The 17,477-nt window shown below is 39.3% G+C and overlaps 1 protein-coding gene across 1 annotated transcript in view; it reads right to left on the reverse strand.

The window, feature by feature from the left end:
• Nucleotides 1–4: 4 nt before the first annotated feature.
• The window catches only part of elovl2 (ELOVL fatty acid elongase 2), a 312,772-nt gene continuing 295,299 nt past the window's right edge, over nucleotides 5–17,477 (reverse strand). The window contains exons 11-14 of the mRNA XM_079806636.1: nucleotides 16,603–16,774; nucleotides 13,553–13,677; nucleotides 9,732–9,866; nucleotides 5–1,183 (exon numbers count right to left, since the gene is read on the reverse strand). Of these exons, the coding sequence (XP_079662762.1) occupies nucleotides 1,061–1,183; nucleotides 9,732–9,866; nucleotides 13,553–13,677; nucleotides 16,603–16,774 (555 nt within the window). The 3' untranslated portion in view covers nucleotides 5–1,060. The remainder of the gene's footprint in view (nucleotides 1,184–9,731; nucleotides 9,867–13,552; nucleotides 13,678–16,602; nucleotides 16,775–17,477) is intronic.

Genomic DNA, 17,477 nt, shown 5'->3' on the forward strand with positions numbered 1-17,477 from the left:
AATTTGATTCTCAAAGTGCTTTATTTAGTTTGTTAGTATGAAGACAATCATTAAGGGTTCATATGTGATTTAAAAAAAATATATATATTAAAAAGAGAAATTAAAAAGAGAAAAAATAGAAAAAATGGAACAAAAAAATTACAGGTTTACACCAAAGACAAACAAAGTTGTGTCTTTGGGTCATCTATACATGCTAATCTACTTTTAAAAATTGACATTTAGAAGATAATAAACAGTTAAAATGTACAATCTTAATCTTCTGGTAAAAGAAATTAAAAATACTGACGACTCAACCTGTACTCATGACAGTCCAATAAAATGCACTTTAGAATGAGTGTTTGTTGCTTGTAGCACCTGCCAAGATCAACAATAAGATGCAGCAGAACATGATTCATGGCTGTGGCATTAATAGAGGTTATTCACAGTTTAAACAAAGGAACATACCCTTTGATTCCCTCAACATCCTGCTGCAATAGGATATACAAAATTTGCATTTGTCAAATAATTTCATGGGGTCTTTAAAACGGTTCAAAAAATGTTTTTCACATAGCATTTATCATGAAACTTGACCTCTGTACAAAACAATCCATGTCTGCCTGATAATGAAGATTTTAAAAGGTGTCTTAGTGCTACTCTATGGTGTATGTAAGATCCTTTATACCGATATATTCAATTACACTAAACCGTTCTATCAGCCGATAAGATAAAGGATTGTAGCCTATGGCATCTTTTGTTGAACAATACTTTTATATAGTGTAGTGATTTAGGGAAAATTACAGAATATGTCCTTGCCATTTGAGAGAAACTAGCAAAGATGTGTAATAAAGTAGATATTGTACTCCATAACAGAGGCATTTATTTTGAAAGAATTATTGTACAGCATTCATATTGCTCCGTTATGAGATTTGAGTGGAACATATGTAAAACAAAGATACAAAAAGTAAAAATTCTATTCTAATTTAAAAAATTGCAGTTTGATTAACAGATGATTGGCTGCTATTGCGCTAATATTCAGCATAACTGGGCTGAGATGATCCATTCTATTGGTCATGATGCGGCATCACTGCAGCTTCTGTTTGGAGTTGACTCCGTTGAGAGAGAATGAAAGGCCATTCAAATGATTGTTTTTAAATTCTCCAACCTTAGCCATTCTGCCATCCTCCAGCCTTCTCTTTTTGTATGTCTGCAGAGAACAGCCATTTATTGCTTAACAATTGATAAGACTGGAAGCATGAGATCACACATACATTACTAAGCAAGACCCAAATCCCCAGGTATCATTTAATACAGCGCAAATTAAAATTAATGATCTAACCAATTTCACAACTTTTGACTAACAAGTGGCATTGTCACAAACTTCACAGGCACCATAGGGTCGTGGACCCATGATGGACAATATTTAGATTCAATATATGCAATATTCAGTATTGCCAAGTCACCCTTCCCATCAAATTCGTCAGAGGCTGGGTAGGGTCAAAAATCATTGTCAGGCTTGGTCTGAGGATAATTTTTACCTTTTTTGCCATTTATCACTGGTACTGTCACAAACTCTCAGGCATTGTGGGACTGTCACAAACTCTCAGGCATTGATGTAATGTATCAGTAATGATATCCACCGTATATATTTTTTTAATATGTCGAACCAGGGTGGCCAACTACTTTTGAAAGAAGACAATTGGAGGTTTCTTTTTCACATTTCAGAATTAATATAAGTAAAAAAAATAATAAAAAAAGTATAGTGTAATTTTTATCATTAAAAAATAATAAAGATGCCTGACACCTACAGGGAGTGCAGAATTATTAGGCACGTTGATTTTCTGATCATATTTTTTTTCCAGGCACATTTGACCAATTCCAAACCACAGTAATCCTAATAACTACTATTTATTTAGTATTTAATAATGTATAAGTGATATATAATTGTTCATGAAGGCTGGAAATGAAAATCACCTTATATTCAGGTGTGCAGAATTATTAGGCATGTTTTCTTTTACAGATAAATTGAGCCAAAAAAGAGATTTAACTCAGACTGAAAAGTCAAAAAGTATTAAATGCCCATGAGAAGGATGCAATACTAGACATTGCAGTTAAGGCATGACCATTGGACAGTGAAATGCTCGTTGGGTCAGCAGGATCTGACAAAAACAGGTGGTGAAGAAAAGACACCTGTTAACTGCAAAAGAATTAAGAATTAAGGTGAAGAATTAAGGGTGAAACCATCAGGAACCCTTTAGTCTCCAGCGCCACCATTTTCCAAAGCTGCAACTTACCTGGAGTCTCCAGAAGTGCAAGGTGTCAGGATCTCAGAGACTTCAAAAAATGACCCCCACTAGATAAGAATCACAAGCTGAAGTGTTGTAAAATACATGAAGAAGGTTTTTTTATAGGCTTTATGGACAGATAGGTTGAGAGTGACTCTTGAAGAACCAGCACCACATCCTCTAGTACCACTGTTTGAAGAATTCATCTTCCAGAATCTGGCAGTACGTTTTGGGAGTTCATTTTTAGTCCATCTCTGCAAAACAGACTTCAGGATGGACTAAAATGAACTCCCAAAACGTACTGCCAGATTCTGGAAGATGAATTCTTCAAACAGTGGTACTAGAGGATGTGGTGCCTGTCCTTCAAGAGTCATTCTCAACCTATAAAACCTATAAAGCCTATAAAAAAGCAGGCTTCATGTATTTTACAACACTTCAGCTTATGATTCTTATCTAGTGGGGGTCATTTTTTAGGATTCTTTACCTAACTGAAGTCTCTGAGATCCTGACACCTTGCACTTCTGGAGACTCCAGGTAGGTTGCAGCTCTGGAAAATGGTGGCGCTAGAGACTAAAGGGTTCCTGATGGTTTCACCCTTAATTCTTCACCTTAATTCTTAATTCTTTTGCAGTTAACAGGTGTCTTTTCTTCACCACCTGTTTTTGTCAGATCCTGCTGACCCAACGAGCATTTCACTGTCCAATGGTCATGCCTTAACTGCAATGTCTAGTATTGCATTAGTATTGCATCCTTCTCATGGGCATTTAATACTTTTTGACTTTTCAGTCTGAGTTAAATCTCTTTTTTGGCTCAATTTATCTGTAAAAGAAAACATGCCTAATAATTCTGCACACCTGAATATAAGGTGTTTTCATTTCCAGCCTTCATGAACAATTATATATCACTTATACATTATTAAATACTAAATCAATAGTAGTTATTAGGATTACTGTGGTTTGGAATTGGTCAAATGTGCCTGGAAAAAAAATATGATCAGAAAATCAACGTGCCTAATAATTCTGCACTCCCTGTAGAAATACACTGGGGCTAAAGCCACAAGTCTTTTGAGAATTATATAACAAAAAAGAGGTTCCTACAAGGTTTTTCCTTTTCCAAAAATTGCCATTTGGAGCTCCAAAGTGCCCCTTGGTAACGTCTAGGTTACTAATGTAACACCCATTCCCTGAAGGAGGGAACAGAGACATTATGGCAGAACTGAACTGACGAATTAGGACCTCGCCCAATCGCCTTTTGAGAGGTAACAGAACAAGCCAATGCACATGCACACTCCCCCACCTCCAGGTATATCAGGTAGCATGTTAATACTCAACTTAACTTTTCTGCTGAGCAGCCGAGACAGGGTCCTGGCTGTGCCAGCGGAGGTACAGGAGTTTTGACGACGGGTCTTAAGTTCTCCATTCCCTCCTTCAGGGAACGGGGGTTACATTAGTAGCCTAGAAATTATCTAGAATAGTCAGTCACGTTCGACGTTACATCAGAATTGAACTGATGAATTGGGATCTCTATGGAAGACACCACAACTACTGCCCCTTCCAGTGCTCCGTGCAAACCATCTGATCCCCCTGCACCTGTTGGGGCGATGGCTTCTACTATCCAGTGGGCCAACCTCTGTTTGGAGACAACCTTTCCCTTCTGCTTGCCTTAGCAGACAGAGATTTTCTGAGGTTCTGAATCTCTGCATGCGGTCCCCTTTACAAGGGGCCCTATTTTAACAATAAGAGCGTTAAAGCACATGTCGCAAGTGGATGTCCGAATCCACTTTTGCCAGTTTAATGATGGAAAAAATGGCCAGCACATGGTCTAAAAGGGTTGTACCTAGTCTCTTAATGAGTCATGGGCATGTTTTGGACGTAACGTGCAATAAACCAATCGGAGTCTCATATCCTTCTTCAGAGAGGAAACGGATCTGCTCGTCCAATGATGCTTGCTTGCTTGCTTGTCATGACTGCAAATAGGTAGGCTAATTCTGAGACATGGAATGACTATCCATAATGACATGTAGGCATTTTTATATTTATGTACACAACAATAATTTTACATTTTAATCCTTTAATTGCTTGTGTGCTGCTGCGCGTCCGTGTAATAAGCAGAGTATACACGCATGTAAGTGCATATTACAAAAAATACTGCGCTATTGACTTTAGACCAGGTTTTTATTGGTCATTGGGGAAATGCCTACATGTCATTATGGATAGTCATTGCATGTCTCAGAATTAGCCTACCTATTTGCAGTCATGACAAGCAAGCATCAATGGATGAGCAGATCCGTTTCCTCTCTGAAGAAGGATATGAGACTCCGATTGGTTAATTGCACGTTACGCCCAAAACCTACCCATGACTCATTAAGAGACTAACTAGGTACAACCCTTTTAGACCATGTGCTGGCCATTTTTTCCATCATTAAACTAGCAAAGGTGGATTCGGACATCCACTTGCGGCGTGTGCTTTAACGCTCTGATTGTTAAAATAGGGCCCCTTGTAAAGGGGACCGCACGCAGAGTCATTTCAGTTGCCTCAAAATATCAACGGACCAACAATGCGCCTGAACACACCTTGTTTTCAGACCAGAGCGAACAGTGGGCGAACAGATGGGCGTGAGAACATTTACTTTTTAAACAACGTGGCGCAGGACGTGAAAATTATAACTGCGCCAGGTGTATGATAGGGCCCAAGGTGCGAACAGGACACCGCAATGGCCAGGGTCTCAGAATGACGTTGACGTGAGTTGGCTGGCCCAAATTTCAGGCACGCGTCGTTGACTGAAAAAGCCTGCAGGTCCCCCACCCTCTTAATGGATGACACAGTCAGGACCCCCGTCTTAAGAGACAGGATCTTAATCTCTACTGACTGCAGGGGCTCAAAAGGTGCTCTCTGTAGGGCCGTCAAGACCAGAGAAGGGCCCCAGGAGGGGATGAGGCTTGACCAAGGAGGATTCACTCCTCTGGCGCCTCTCAGGAACCTGATGACCAAGTTGTGTTTCCCCAGAGACTGACTGTCTACTGCATCATGGTGTGCAGCAATAGCGCCAACATGCAAGACAGGTTGGAGTAGAGGCAGTCTACCGCCACCCTGAAATTGTAAGAAAGAGAGCACCATATTGACCAGGCACCTTTGGGGGTCTTCCCTATGAGAAGAACACCACTCAACGAAGAGGTTCCACTTCAAAGCATAAGAGTGCCTTATAGAGGGGGTTCTAGCTGAAGTGATAAGGGGTCTACCTACTCTAACAGTAGTTGACACACAGTCCTCCACATCCCGTCCAGAGCCCACACGTGGAGGTCTGTATAAGGGTGCCAGATGGTGCCCCGTCCCTGAAAAAACGAGTCCTTCCTTGGGGATCCACCAGGAATGGTGTCATGAGGAACCAGGTCCGAGTGGGACAGTAAGGCGCAACCATCAAGACCTGATCCTGGTCCTCCCTGACCTTGCACCGTGTCTGTGCGAGCAAGCTCACTGAGGAAAACCAATACTTGCGTAGGCCCCGCGGCCAACTGTGGGCCAGTGCAACCATGCCAGGGATCCCCCAGGTCAGGGAATATAACAATTGGCAGTGGGTTATCTCAGAGGACAATCTGGCAGGAAAAAGGTGCCTTCCCTGAATTCGCAACCTCCTCATGAACTTCCGGGAAGAATGGCACTGGAGCGGCACTGACCCTCGCCCCAAGATACCAATCGTCCAACTGCAGATGTTCAGGACAAGGTGGAGGGTTCCACTCGAGCCCTACACTTGTGGTGGCCCGGAAAATCATGGCAGTCAGCTCCGGTTCGGACTCGAACAATGCTACTCTCCCCGAAGGGGGAAGCACAGCCGAATCTTCATCCCCAGAGGACTCTAGCCTGCCCACCGCTACAGCAATCGACATCCGGTCTGCCGCAGGAGCCCTAAATGAGATGCTAGGTCCTCCATGAGAAGGACCAGCAACTACGTTGTACAACCGGAAGCTCCACAGCCTGCGATTGGAAAAGAGTGGGAGGGCCACAGAGATTCACCCGGTGGGAGCACTCCCACTGTAATCCTCAGATTACCGTGCATTAATCGTAGTGGCCCTCTGCTGTGCAGAAGAACCAGATTGGGCAATAGCATAGGGCACTCCACCTCTTTCGAGGTATCTTCGTCTTGATCTCAACATCACGATGGTCATCTTCCCACAGTGGGTGCATGACTCTTCAACGAACACCACTTCAGTGTGCTAATGGCCTAGACGAGTGAGGCAGAGATCATGGCTGTCAGACGGGACCAGGAAACGACCCCATCCAGAAACACATGGGTGGAATTAAATCTTTAAAAAGGCGTAACGTCACACCCGTGTTTACTCTTTTAGGTAGGGGTGCACCGATCCGATATTAGGATCGGATATCGGCCGCGATACTGACAAAATAGCTGGATCGGGGATCGGAAAAATTAACAGATCCACAAGCCGATCCAGGTGTTTTTTTCCGTCGCAGCAGAACCTACGTCATTCGTCAGCTTCACGTGTGTCGCATGCTAGAAGGGAGCGAGCCAGAGAGTCGGCTGTGTGGAGGAGATATTTCACGCTTGCCACGCCAACTAGTTCGTCACTGTTTCGAGGGTATTACTGCAAAGTCAGGGTCTTTCCTGCATTGACATTTTTTTGACGGCCAAAGCCTAATTTGATGAGTTATTGTGATTTACGACTGATGTAGAACAGATGCTGCGCTTGTGACTGAGTGACAGAGAGACCGATCTGAGAGCTCCTCCCCCGCGCGCGCTCTCTGGGTCTTCAAAATAATCAGTGTTCGCTCTCATATTTCACATATTAATCCAAATCAAAAGCTCGGAAGACCGAAACCATGTTGCACGTGACACATTCGGACAATTTTGTCCTTGAATTATCACTGGGTGTGAATTGCGCTCAAAAAACATTGACTCTTCTCTGACCAGCTGACATAAAGCATACTTTCAATAAACGGGAGACAAATTATATCCAGTTATGAAGTGTTTTCTGTGTGTTGACATCTTTCGCGATGTTCTAACAGACGGGATTCGCACACAACGCGTCTGCTAATGTCCGATTCGTGACCTAATGACTCCTTTGAACCGAATCATTTTAACGACTGGCCAGAACAACTGATCTGTCCAACACTGAACTCATGAACTCAGTTTATTAATTTACTCAGAACGCAACTGAAATGAGACCACAAGTGTGCTTACCCATTTTAGCAAGAGTGGGTAGTAAGAATTATTTTTAATTATCAACAGTATTTCATCTTATTTCTGTTGACAATGTGTAGTAAAATAAATAGGCCTAGCCTACAATCATTTAATCTGGAGTGAGGTGAAACCAGAACAAAGTTGTTATTAGCTAGCTGAAAATTTTTATTAAATTGCATATGGTAGAAAATTAGACTATTTGTTAATTTGTAATGCTACTTTTTAATATTGATATGATTATATACCAAAACAATTATCTGTAGTGTAAAAAATGTTTGGTAACTGTCAGATTACTATTGTATGTTTGACCAATACACTGTTTTGTTTCCACTGCTACATTTTATTTATTTAAAGAAGTTAGATTACATTCTATTTTAGATTTGAATGCACAATTGTTTTTTAAATAAATAAGAATTCAACACCTTACATACATCTGTTATTTTGTCTTAGTTATGTTTAGTTAGTAAAGTCTGGTGCCTTTTAGTCTCTTCAAGGAAGGTATAAGGTGGAAGATATACAGTTTATTATTAATTCAACAATATATCGGATCGGTATCGGGTATCGACAGATACACAAAGCCCAGGCTTCGGTATCGGTATCGGGACTGAAAAAGTCGGATCGGTGCACCCCTACTTTTAGGGAAAATTGCTCTTTTCGATGTTGAAGTGCCCAGGGGAACAGCTGCTGCTCTTGACTGTGCACACACTCAGCAACCGCCGCTGGAACGCACTGTCACACCAACACACAAACAGCTTCCGTATTGTTCCATAGACACACTGAACGGCGATTGAGAGCAGAGTGAAGACAAACGTCCGCTCCGCTCTGAAGCGAAAGCTTAATGTGAGTTTAAGCACACTGCCTTATATACTTGGTAGTGGGGAAGCAGCTTGTGATGCAAATCTCACTCACCAATGTGCATTGGCTTGTTCTGTTACCACTCAAAGGTGATTGGGCTCTCAGGCGAGATACCAATCCGTCAGTTCAGTTCTGACGTGACATTGAATGTGACTGACTGATAGGGAACAATGATCTGAGGGCTAAAGAATGCTGTTATAGTTACTTTTACATGTGCCACATATACTGAATCATTCTTTAAAAAAAAATTTAAATGACAATTTCATGATGTTAAGTTGGTATTCGTTGGATTCGTCTCGCGATCACAATTTCATAACAAAGGTATGAAGTCCATCAAAAAGTTTTGATTTTGCATGTTGTCATTTGTACTCCTGACACAATATTACTGTTGCTGGAGTATCTATATAGTAAAACAGAAACCGTAGATTGACACTGAACCCTTAGAACTTTCAAAATATGTATAATTTGTTAACATAACTTAATATTTCTAGACTGTAGTCTGAATAGTAAATGTATACTATGGTAAACAAAGTGACATCAAGCCCATGGTCGGGTCAGTGCGTCTCAAGGGTACCGCCCCATTAACTTGTTTTTTCTGAGAGCATGACCCTCGAGGGCCAATGTCCTGCAGAGTTTAGCTTTGGCCCTATTCAAACACACCTGCCTGTAACTTTCAAGTAATTGTGAAGAGACTGATTAGATTTTAAGGTGTGTTGGATTAGAGTTGGAACTAAACTCTGCAGGATAGGGGACCTTTACCCCTTTTCCACCGAGGCAGTGCTGGTGCTGGTGCAGAGCCAGAGCCTAATTTCAAAACGGTTCTTTGTCTTTCCACACCCAAAGCACCAGCTCTGAACCAGAAAGTAGTTCTTAAGTAGCACCAAAACATTGCTGGTCTAGAAGTAAGAACCACTTGTGTCAGGGGCTGGGGACGGGGTTACCGTGACCAACAAGATGAACACAAACTTGTGACCACCATTTTTGAAATGGCAGGTAATCGTGCTAATAGCTGCTCGATTGTAATCTACGTCTATACAAATTACGGCAAGCTGCATGAATGCATTGGATTTGCTGTGTTTTGATGCCGATGTAGGATTGTAAAACCATGTGCAATAGTAGCGCAGCGTTCGCCATTGTTGATGGAAAGCTTGTTCGAGATGCATCGGTGCTGTGCAGACCAATCGCCGTATGACAAAGTACAGTGAGATCATTCGACTCCTTATGCTTTTGAATTGCTGTATGCTGTATTTTGATATCATACACGGATCGGTCTGCGCAGTGTCTATGCATCTCAAACAAGCCGTGTGTGTGTTTCTCGCTGCCTCGTATACGGTGACGAAAGACCTGGTTTTTTTTTGGGGAGGTCAAAAGACAACCTACAAATTTACTCTACTCTTCAAAATTTGGTCAGAAGTTCTTACCTGCATGTAGAAGTTGACAAACAGGACGACAAGTGTGCACATGTAGAAGGTCTGAAATTTCAGACAGCCCAGAGGGTAGCCACAAGGAACGACCCATGCACTTACTGTGTGTGTTATAGTCAATACAAACTGAACCTGAGACAAAGAATAGAACATTACTGGGAGACAATCATAAAAATCATAAAAAGAACCAAACAGAATAGGAAAGAACATTTATTCAAGAGTGCTATTTGTATACTTCTATACTTCTATAGATAAGAAAGTATACTTTGTCTACTTTTTATGTACTTCTCAGAAAAATACTCAAAATTACACACATACACTTGACTTATCCTGACAGAAGTCTAAATATATTTGGTCTATACTTGTAGGCCTATTCAATATTTTTATCGAGATACTGTATACTTAAAAATATAATTAAGTATTCTAAGGATACTTGGCTTGTGGTTGTTAACTCTTTTGATTGAGTAGCAGTTGTTTGAAAATATTGATTTATAAAGAAAACATGTTCCTAATTCAGAGTATGCTAGTTTTTGTGTAGTCCACTGATAGTGTACAAATCTACCTAACATTTTCCCGGCTATTGACAACATTTTCGAGAAGGGTATGTCTGCAGCCCACAGTACTTTAAACCATGCCCCTGCAAGTCATGCCTATTACTACAAGTTAAGCTTCCCATGAATAAGCAAGCTCGATGTCATTGTTTTAGTCAATCTTTTAAAATACATTTTGTTTTATGTATGAAAGGTTTGTCAGGCTATAGCTTACATTGCTTTCTAATACAAACTGTGAAATATGAAATAACAGCTTTTATTAGAACATAAAATAAATTAACCAATCATATTAATACAGACTCATGGTAAGTATGGTTAAAACCCTACCCCCAAACTCTAAACCTTACCATATGGCTGTTTCATTGTTAGGGGTGTAATTTGTAGGGGTGTGGTTTGTAGTACTGCAGGACGCAGTCGAACACTTGGTTATAAGGTAGGGGGTACTATTAAGCATCTTTTGTGTACAGAATCTTGGGATTAAAACACAGGCGAAGAAGCAGAAACAACCGATAAAATTCATGCTTATACACATGTAAATAAATGTGATCATTAAACATTAAACAGCATATAATCAAAACTGCCTAAAACCGCTGTCACACTAGTGTAACAGTTTTACTGTTACTTTTGTCCCATTAGCTTGCTGTGCATGCAATGTTTAATTATGCCACTAGGGAGTTCTCTAGCCAGTGAGCTACCTGTTAGCATAAAGAGGAGAAGAGAAGAAGCAGAAGGTAGGAAGGATGTGTTAACCACATGGAGAAGCTTTCTCAGGTATGTGGTCTTGTTTGTACCCAGTTTTGAGGAACTTCTTGTTCTTGAACTCAAATGTGAGTACTACTGTCATTGTTTTGTTTGTATATATGATGTTGGGTAAGGTGTATGTAAATATGTTATGGGTAAATGTGTTAATGGTAGCACTAAGTTTCTGTTTGTTTGATGCAGAGGGTTCCTTGAGTAAGCATGAGGAAACTGCTCAACTAAATAGGAACTTGTCCAAAGAAATATTGACAGTCAACAATGCCCTTAACATCCAGTGTTCACTTCATGAGATACTTCAACTTATCAACAGCCGCTGGGAGACTCGGTCACAGGCTGATGTGGATTCATCAGCAAAGATATTAAGTACTGTTTCATCTCACTACTACATCTTCAAAGACTGAGCTCTTAGTAGCCAAAATGCTACTATAAAAGATTTAACTTTTTGGTGGTTCATTTGCATCAGGACCGTTATATGTGGTGGAGTGTTTTCTGAATGTATGGTGATATTAAAATAAATATGGCTCATTGAAACGTAGAAGTCTCTGGTCCCTTAATTGTTTATGTAGCAACCAAGTGTTTTTGAAGTGTTTTTTGTTACACTAGAGCACAGCAATTGTCGTAAAATGACATCACACTCTGCAGCGTCTTTTTTATGAACATAAATTCAACATATAACACATTTTAATATATTCTAAATGTAAAAAAATTTACAATCGACTTTACTTCAAAAATATTTAACTCAGTTAAGAGGTCATGCCACAACGTATCGATCTACTGGTTATATGTCTTCATGTGATGCAAATTCGCAAGTCAGAGTTAACAACCACTTGAAGGCAATCCTGCAACCTTGGCTTGCAGAAAAGCATAACACCTGCTAACACCGTGGTACGCAGGGAAGGAGACGAGGCCTTTTTTAAAATGGATGCCAATGGAGATATAGTTAGAGATATTTATATGGTTTACACCAAAAAATGCTGTTTTATAAGAGATGTCATGGTGCAACAGGTATGATTCAGTTTACAGCACTTCATTCATTTATATTGACTGTCGCACGAGTCTAGACGAAATTTGATGACATCAAGGCCGTAATGTGATTGGTAATCTAGGCACACATGATCCAAGTTAGCCGTTACACTTTCTCCAATGGTAGAGCCACGGACCCTTGAATCTCCCAATAATAAGACCATACCTGACTTTGGAACGCAGCAAAATATGAAACTTTTCACATGAGCTTGCGTGTCCTGTCTGATGCATTTACATGCACATAAATGGAACGAAAAGTGTACTGTGACCACCCCATAACGAAATGTCCTCCCAGGAAAAGGTATAGGACTGTGCAAACTTTGGGGGTGTTGATAAAAGCGATCTACTCCATCTATGTTTGTGAAAATTCAATCCATTTGACATGGTTTTCTCAGCTTTATGTTCACAAATGTATGTGTACACACAACAAATAATTTTAGGGGAAGTAAAAATTTTGAAAATGATCAAACAAATGCTGCCGTTGGCTGGAAACTAAAAAATAAACGCTGGCGGGGAAAGAGTTAAAGTAAATTTCAAGTATAAAAATGAATACCTAAATAGGAACATAGTAGTATGCTTCAAGTGCAAAAATAATATATAAATAGTAAACTATGGCCTGGTTTTATAGACCTTAGATTAAGCCAGGATTTGACCTTATTTCAATTAGGACATTTAAGTAGCTTTTATAAATGTTCCCTAGAAAAACACATTATCAGTGTGCCTCTTGGGACAAAACAATGGCAGTGAGATATTTTAAGATATGTCAGTACAAGTTGCTTTCAGTTAAAACAGCGCAAACATGCATTTTAGTGTGGGACTAGGTTTAAGGCGTGCCTGTGAAACCAGGGGTAAAAGTATTATGTTAATTTAACTTAATGAAAACTTACAATACTTTCAGTATAAAACTCCTAAACTAGTATTTTACTAAGAGTATACGTCGAAAGTGTGCTTCTATAAACTAAATGTGCTATTTAACTATTAAACTTTCAGTATTCCTATAAGTTCACTTGTACTACAGTTGCAGTACAACCGAAAACCGCAATTGTAAACTACTTTTATACACTTTCCCCCGGTTTCACAGACAAAGCTTAGCTGTTTTTTTTTTCTTTTTCTTTTTCTAAAGCATGTTTATAAAAGCTACTTAAATTGAACTAAGCCTAATCCTGACTTAATAAACATTTACTATTCAGACTACACTCTCTAATGAAACCAGGCCTAAAAGTGGGCCAATTTAGTCCCAAGTAGTATTGAAATAGTACACTTACAATTATACTACTAGTACATTGATATTAGTATACTTACTACTTTAAATTATACTTAAAATATACTTGAACTTTAAGTATACTAAATAAAATTAACTTGAAGTATAGTTATTTTTTGTAAGGGAGAATGGCAGAGGGAAGGTCTCATAAGTTCTGTAAGCATGAAAATGTGAATGGAAATGTAAGAGCAGAGTGTAGTTGGATAGAGAGTTTGCACACTGACCAGCTGAGCCTGGGTGAGGTAGCGTTTCCACCACAGATATTTGTGCATAGATGGGATGGTTGACAGACCATAGTAAGAATACATGAGGATATGGATGAAGCTGTTTAGCATCGGTCCAAAGAAACCTGGACAAAGATTATTATACAGCTTGAACTGAATCATCATGCCACTTGATAACAAGCAAGATTGTGTCAAATAAGCATATTATATACAAACATGTTTATTTGACATATTGTCAAATATATATTCAATACTGTTATATGTAGGCTATGTTCCCTGTCGTAGTGGAGGTAATGTTCCCTGTATGGTTTTCTTGGCCAGTTTTGTAGTCCCTTTGTTGATTGGGTTTCTTTGATATCCCCCAAGGTGTGCCTTGTTTAGTTGTTACACTCGTTAGCCCTGGGTGTACTGCATGTATAGTTATTTTGTTTCCCATGTTGTTTGTCAGGTCTTCTTCTTCTAAGGGTGTCATGTTGGTGTTCTCAGTTCAGTCTACCTGTGTTTTGTTTTTATATATATATATATATATATATATATATATATATATATATATATATATATATATATATATATATATATATATATATATATATATATATATATATATATATATATATTTATAAAAAACACATACCCCGATCAGGCATAACATTATGTTATAATGTCCTAATATTGTGTTGGTCCCCCTTTTGCTGACAAAACCCCTACCCCAGGCCTGACCTGTCTCCACTAGACCCCTGAAGGTGTGCTATGGTATCTGGCACCAAGATGTTAGCAGCAGATCCTTTAACATCCTACAGATGCTCGATTGGATTGAGATCTGGGGAATTTGGAGGCCAAGTCAACACCTCAAACTTGTTGTGCTCCTCAAACCATTCCTGAACCATTTTTGCTTTGTGGCAGGGCACATTAACCTGCTGAAAGAGGCCACAGCCACTAGGGAATTTTCATGAAAGGGTGTACATGGTCTGTAACAATGCTTAGGTAGGTGCAGGGCCTGAAATTAACTTTTTTGACCACCTGCCACAATGACTTTTTACCAGCCACTTTTTTTTCTCCTCGCCATTAAGCCTGTTCACGTGCTCATATAATTTATTCTGCAGAAATATTCTCAACAGTGTTCGGTAAGCTTTGACATATTTAAATCTGCATATCTTTGATATTTTTACCTTTTATAAAGGGTATTTTTTTCCATAATCTTATTAAATATAGGCTATGCTTCAGCTTTCAGTTTATATTCTTAAATTTGATCAATAAATTAAATTAGAATAATAAGACACTGTAGGGCTGTTACCGATCAAATTAAATAATTTACACTGAAAAATTACAACTGCATTAAAAAAATTATTCATTCAAGAATGAGGCAGTCGTTTATGAATAGGTCGTGAATCTTCAATTCAAACAATTCAGTCAAAGCGCTGAATTATTCAGTAACATTGATTTCTCCTCAAGAGGCTGCGCGAGCGCCAACAGCGCAACATTATTACCGTCGGTTTATTATAGGCCTACATTAGGCTATATATTATTATCCACTATCGACCGCCACTTACGCCAAATTAATGCAGAATCATTCTTGCATTTTGTTGATTCCCTAGTTTTTTGTTAGTGATGTTTTAATCGGTCTAGTAAAATCCTTTGTCACTTGCCCCTTCAAAAAATCCACTTGTCCCACAAACATTGTTCTTTAACTTGTAAGAATACACATTTAAGTGCTGTCAAGTTATTAACGAAATCAATATAAGTAATAATAACTCTTATAATATACATTTTTTTAAATCTTTTTATCCATTGAGGACCTGTGTCACAGACAGTCATAGCCTACTGACTGCTGCTAATCTGAGTCCACAGTTAGGCTATAGACCTACCGTATATGGCTGTGTTGATGGCTGATTTAGTCACGCTCAGGAATGGTTAAACAGAACTAAATTAATATTATTATTACTGGTAAAGTTACCGTGTACTGGACATTTTCTCACCGCTTCCCAAATCCCAACATGCACACGCACACAACGCACACACATCTGTGCAACTGTCATTGTAGCCTACGTCAGCGTTGCATTATCATCTCACCAACAGTTTAATAGCCTACACGCACATCCAAACGTAGTCAGAGAATGGCCTCATCTTCTTTCCGATCGCATGAACGTAGTCGCATCCTCTCAAACTGCCCAATGAATCACTCCATTCTCATTGGATACCTAACAATGTGGCAGGTAGATTGACAGTGTTACCCGCCAATTGCAAAATTCACCCGCATTTGGCGCGTGGTCGAGTGTTAATTTCAGGCCCTGGGTAGGTGGTATGTGGTACGTCCCATGTCAAAGTAACATCCACATGGATGGCAGGACCCAAGGTTTCCCAGCAGAATATTGCCCAAAGAATCACACTACCTCCTCTGGCTTGCCTTCTTCCTATAGTTCATCCTGGTGCCATGTGTTCCCCAGGTAAGTGACACACACACACATACGGCCATCCAGGTGATGTAAAAGAAAACATGATTCATCAGAACAGGCCACCTTCTTTAATTGCTCGGTGGTCCAGTTCTGATGCTCACGTGCCCACTGTTGGCACTTTCGGCAGTGGACAGGGGTCAGCATGGGCACGCTGACTTATGACCCAGTCGACTAGCCATCACAATTTGTCCCTTGTCCAACTCGCTCAAATCCTTACACCTGCCCATTTTACCTGCTTCTAACACATCAACTTTGAGGACAAAATGTTCACTTGCTGCCTAATATATCCCACCCACTAACAGGTGATGAAGAGATAATCAGTGTTGTTCACTTCACCTGTCAGTGGTCATAATGTTATGTCTGATTGGTGTATATACATTCATACAGCGTGTAGTATTCTAAATCTAAATAATAATAATGTTCTCATCTACATTATTATATGCTGGCTATTGTTAAAACATAAAGCTAAGCCTAAGCTCATTTTTAGAAACATCATCTTAAAACGATAATAAAACATTACACATTTCCTCACACCCGTTCTGTCTCTTAAACCTGTGACCTTTCATTGATGTAACTTTGTCATTCAGGCTCACTTACTCTGTCCACAGGGTATCCAGTTGAGGACACACCACCAGATGTTAAACATAGAAGCATGATGATACACATGCAGGAAACTGATCTGGCTGTTTTTTTTCCTTAGTACAATGAAGACGGTGTCCAGGAATTCAATCAGCTTGGAGAAATAGTACCACCAAAGTACTTTTGCAACCTATCCATATAAAACATGTAAAATATTTTGGTGCAAGTTAAATGTAATAAGATAATATTTACACACATCAGATGACAAAACCGATGACCCTGCAGTAGTGTTAATGGGTAACACTTTAGAAAACCGGTCCATCATTAATTAATTACTTAACTTCTACTATTAACTAACAAGAAACTGATTAATAAATTGGTAAGTAATAGTGCTTAGTCGAATGTGGTAGTTCACTATTAGTTAACCAATAACTACTATTTTTTTCATAACTCCCTGAGGACTACTAAGAACTACTATATACAGGTTCATAATTAACATGAATAATGCTTAATGTATAATTAATTCTAAAGTGAAGGTAATGGTAACCCACTAGTAATGACTCAAGTGTAACTACATCCTTCTAAAGGAATTACTAATTATTTGGATTAGTATTCTAAAGTGAAAAACATCTCTCTGTAATTACTGAAGTCATTGTAAACTTTTGAGTTTTTTGTAAGGTTTTGGATAGTAACACTTAAGTAATTACTAGTGGGTTACCATCTAGAAAGTTATCATGCTTTTCACTTTAGAATACTGATACAAATAAATAGTAGTTCATTCTGAAGGATTTAATAATACTTGAGTCATTACTAGTGGGTTACCATTACCTTCACTTTAGAATGAATTATACATTATGCATTATTTACATGAATTATGAGCCGATAGATAGATA

This window comes from Gobio gobio (assembly GCF_949357685.1).
Source record: "Gobio gobio genome assembly, chromosome: 23".
Classification (NCBI taxonomy): Eukaryota; Metazoa; Chordata; class Actinopteri; order Cypriniformes; family Gobionidae; genus Gobio; species Gobio gobio.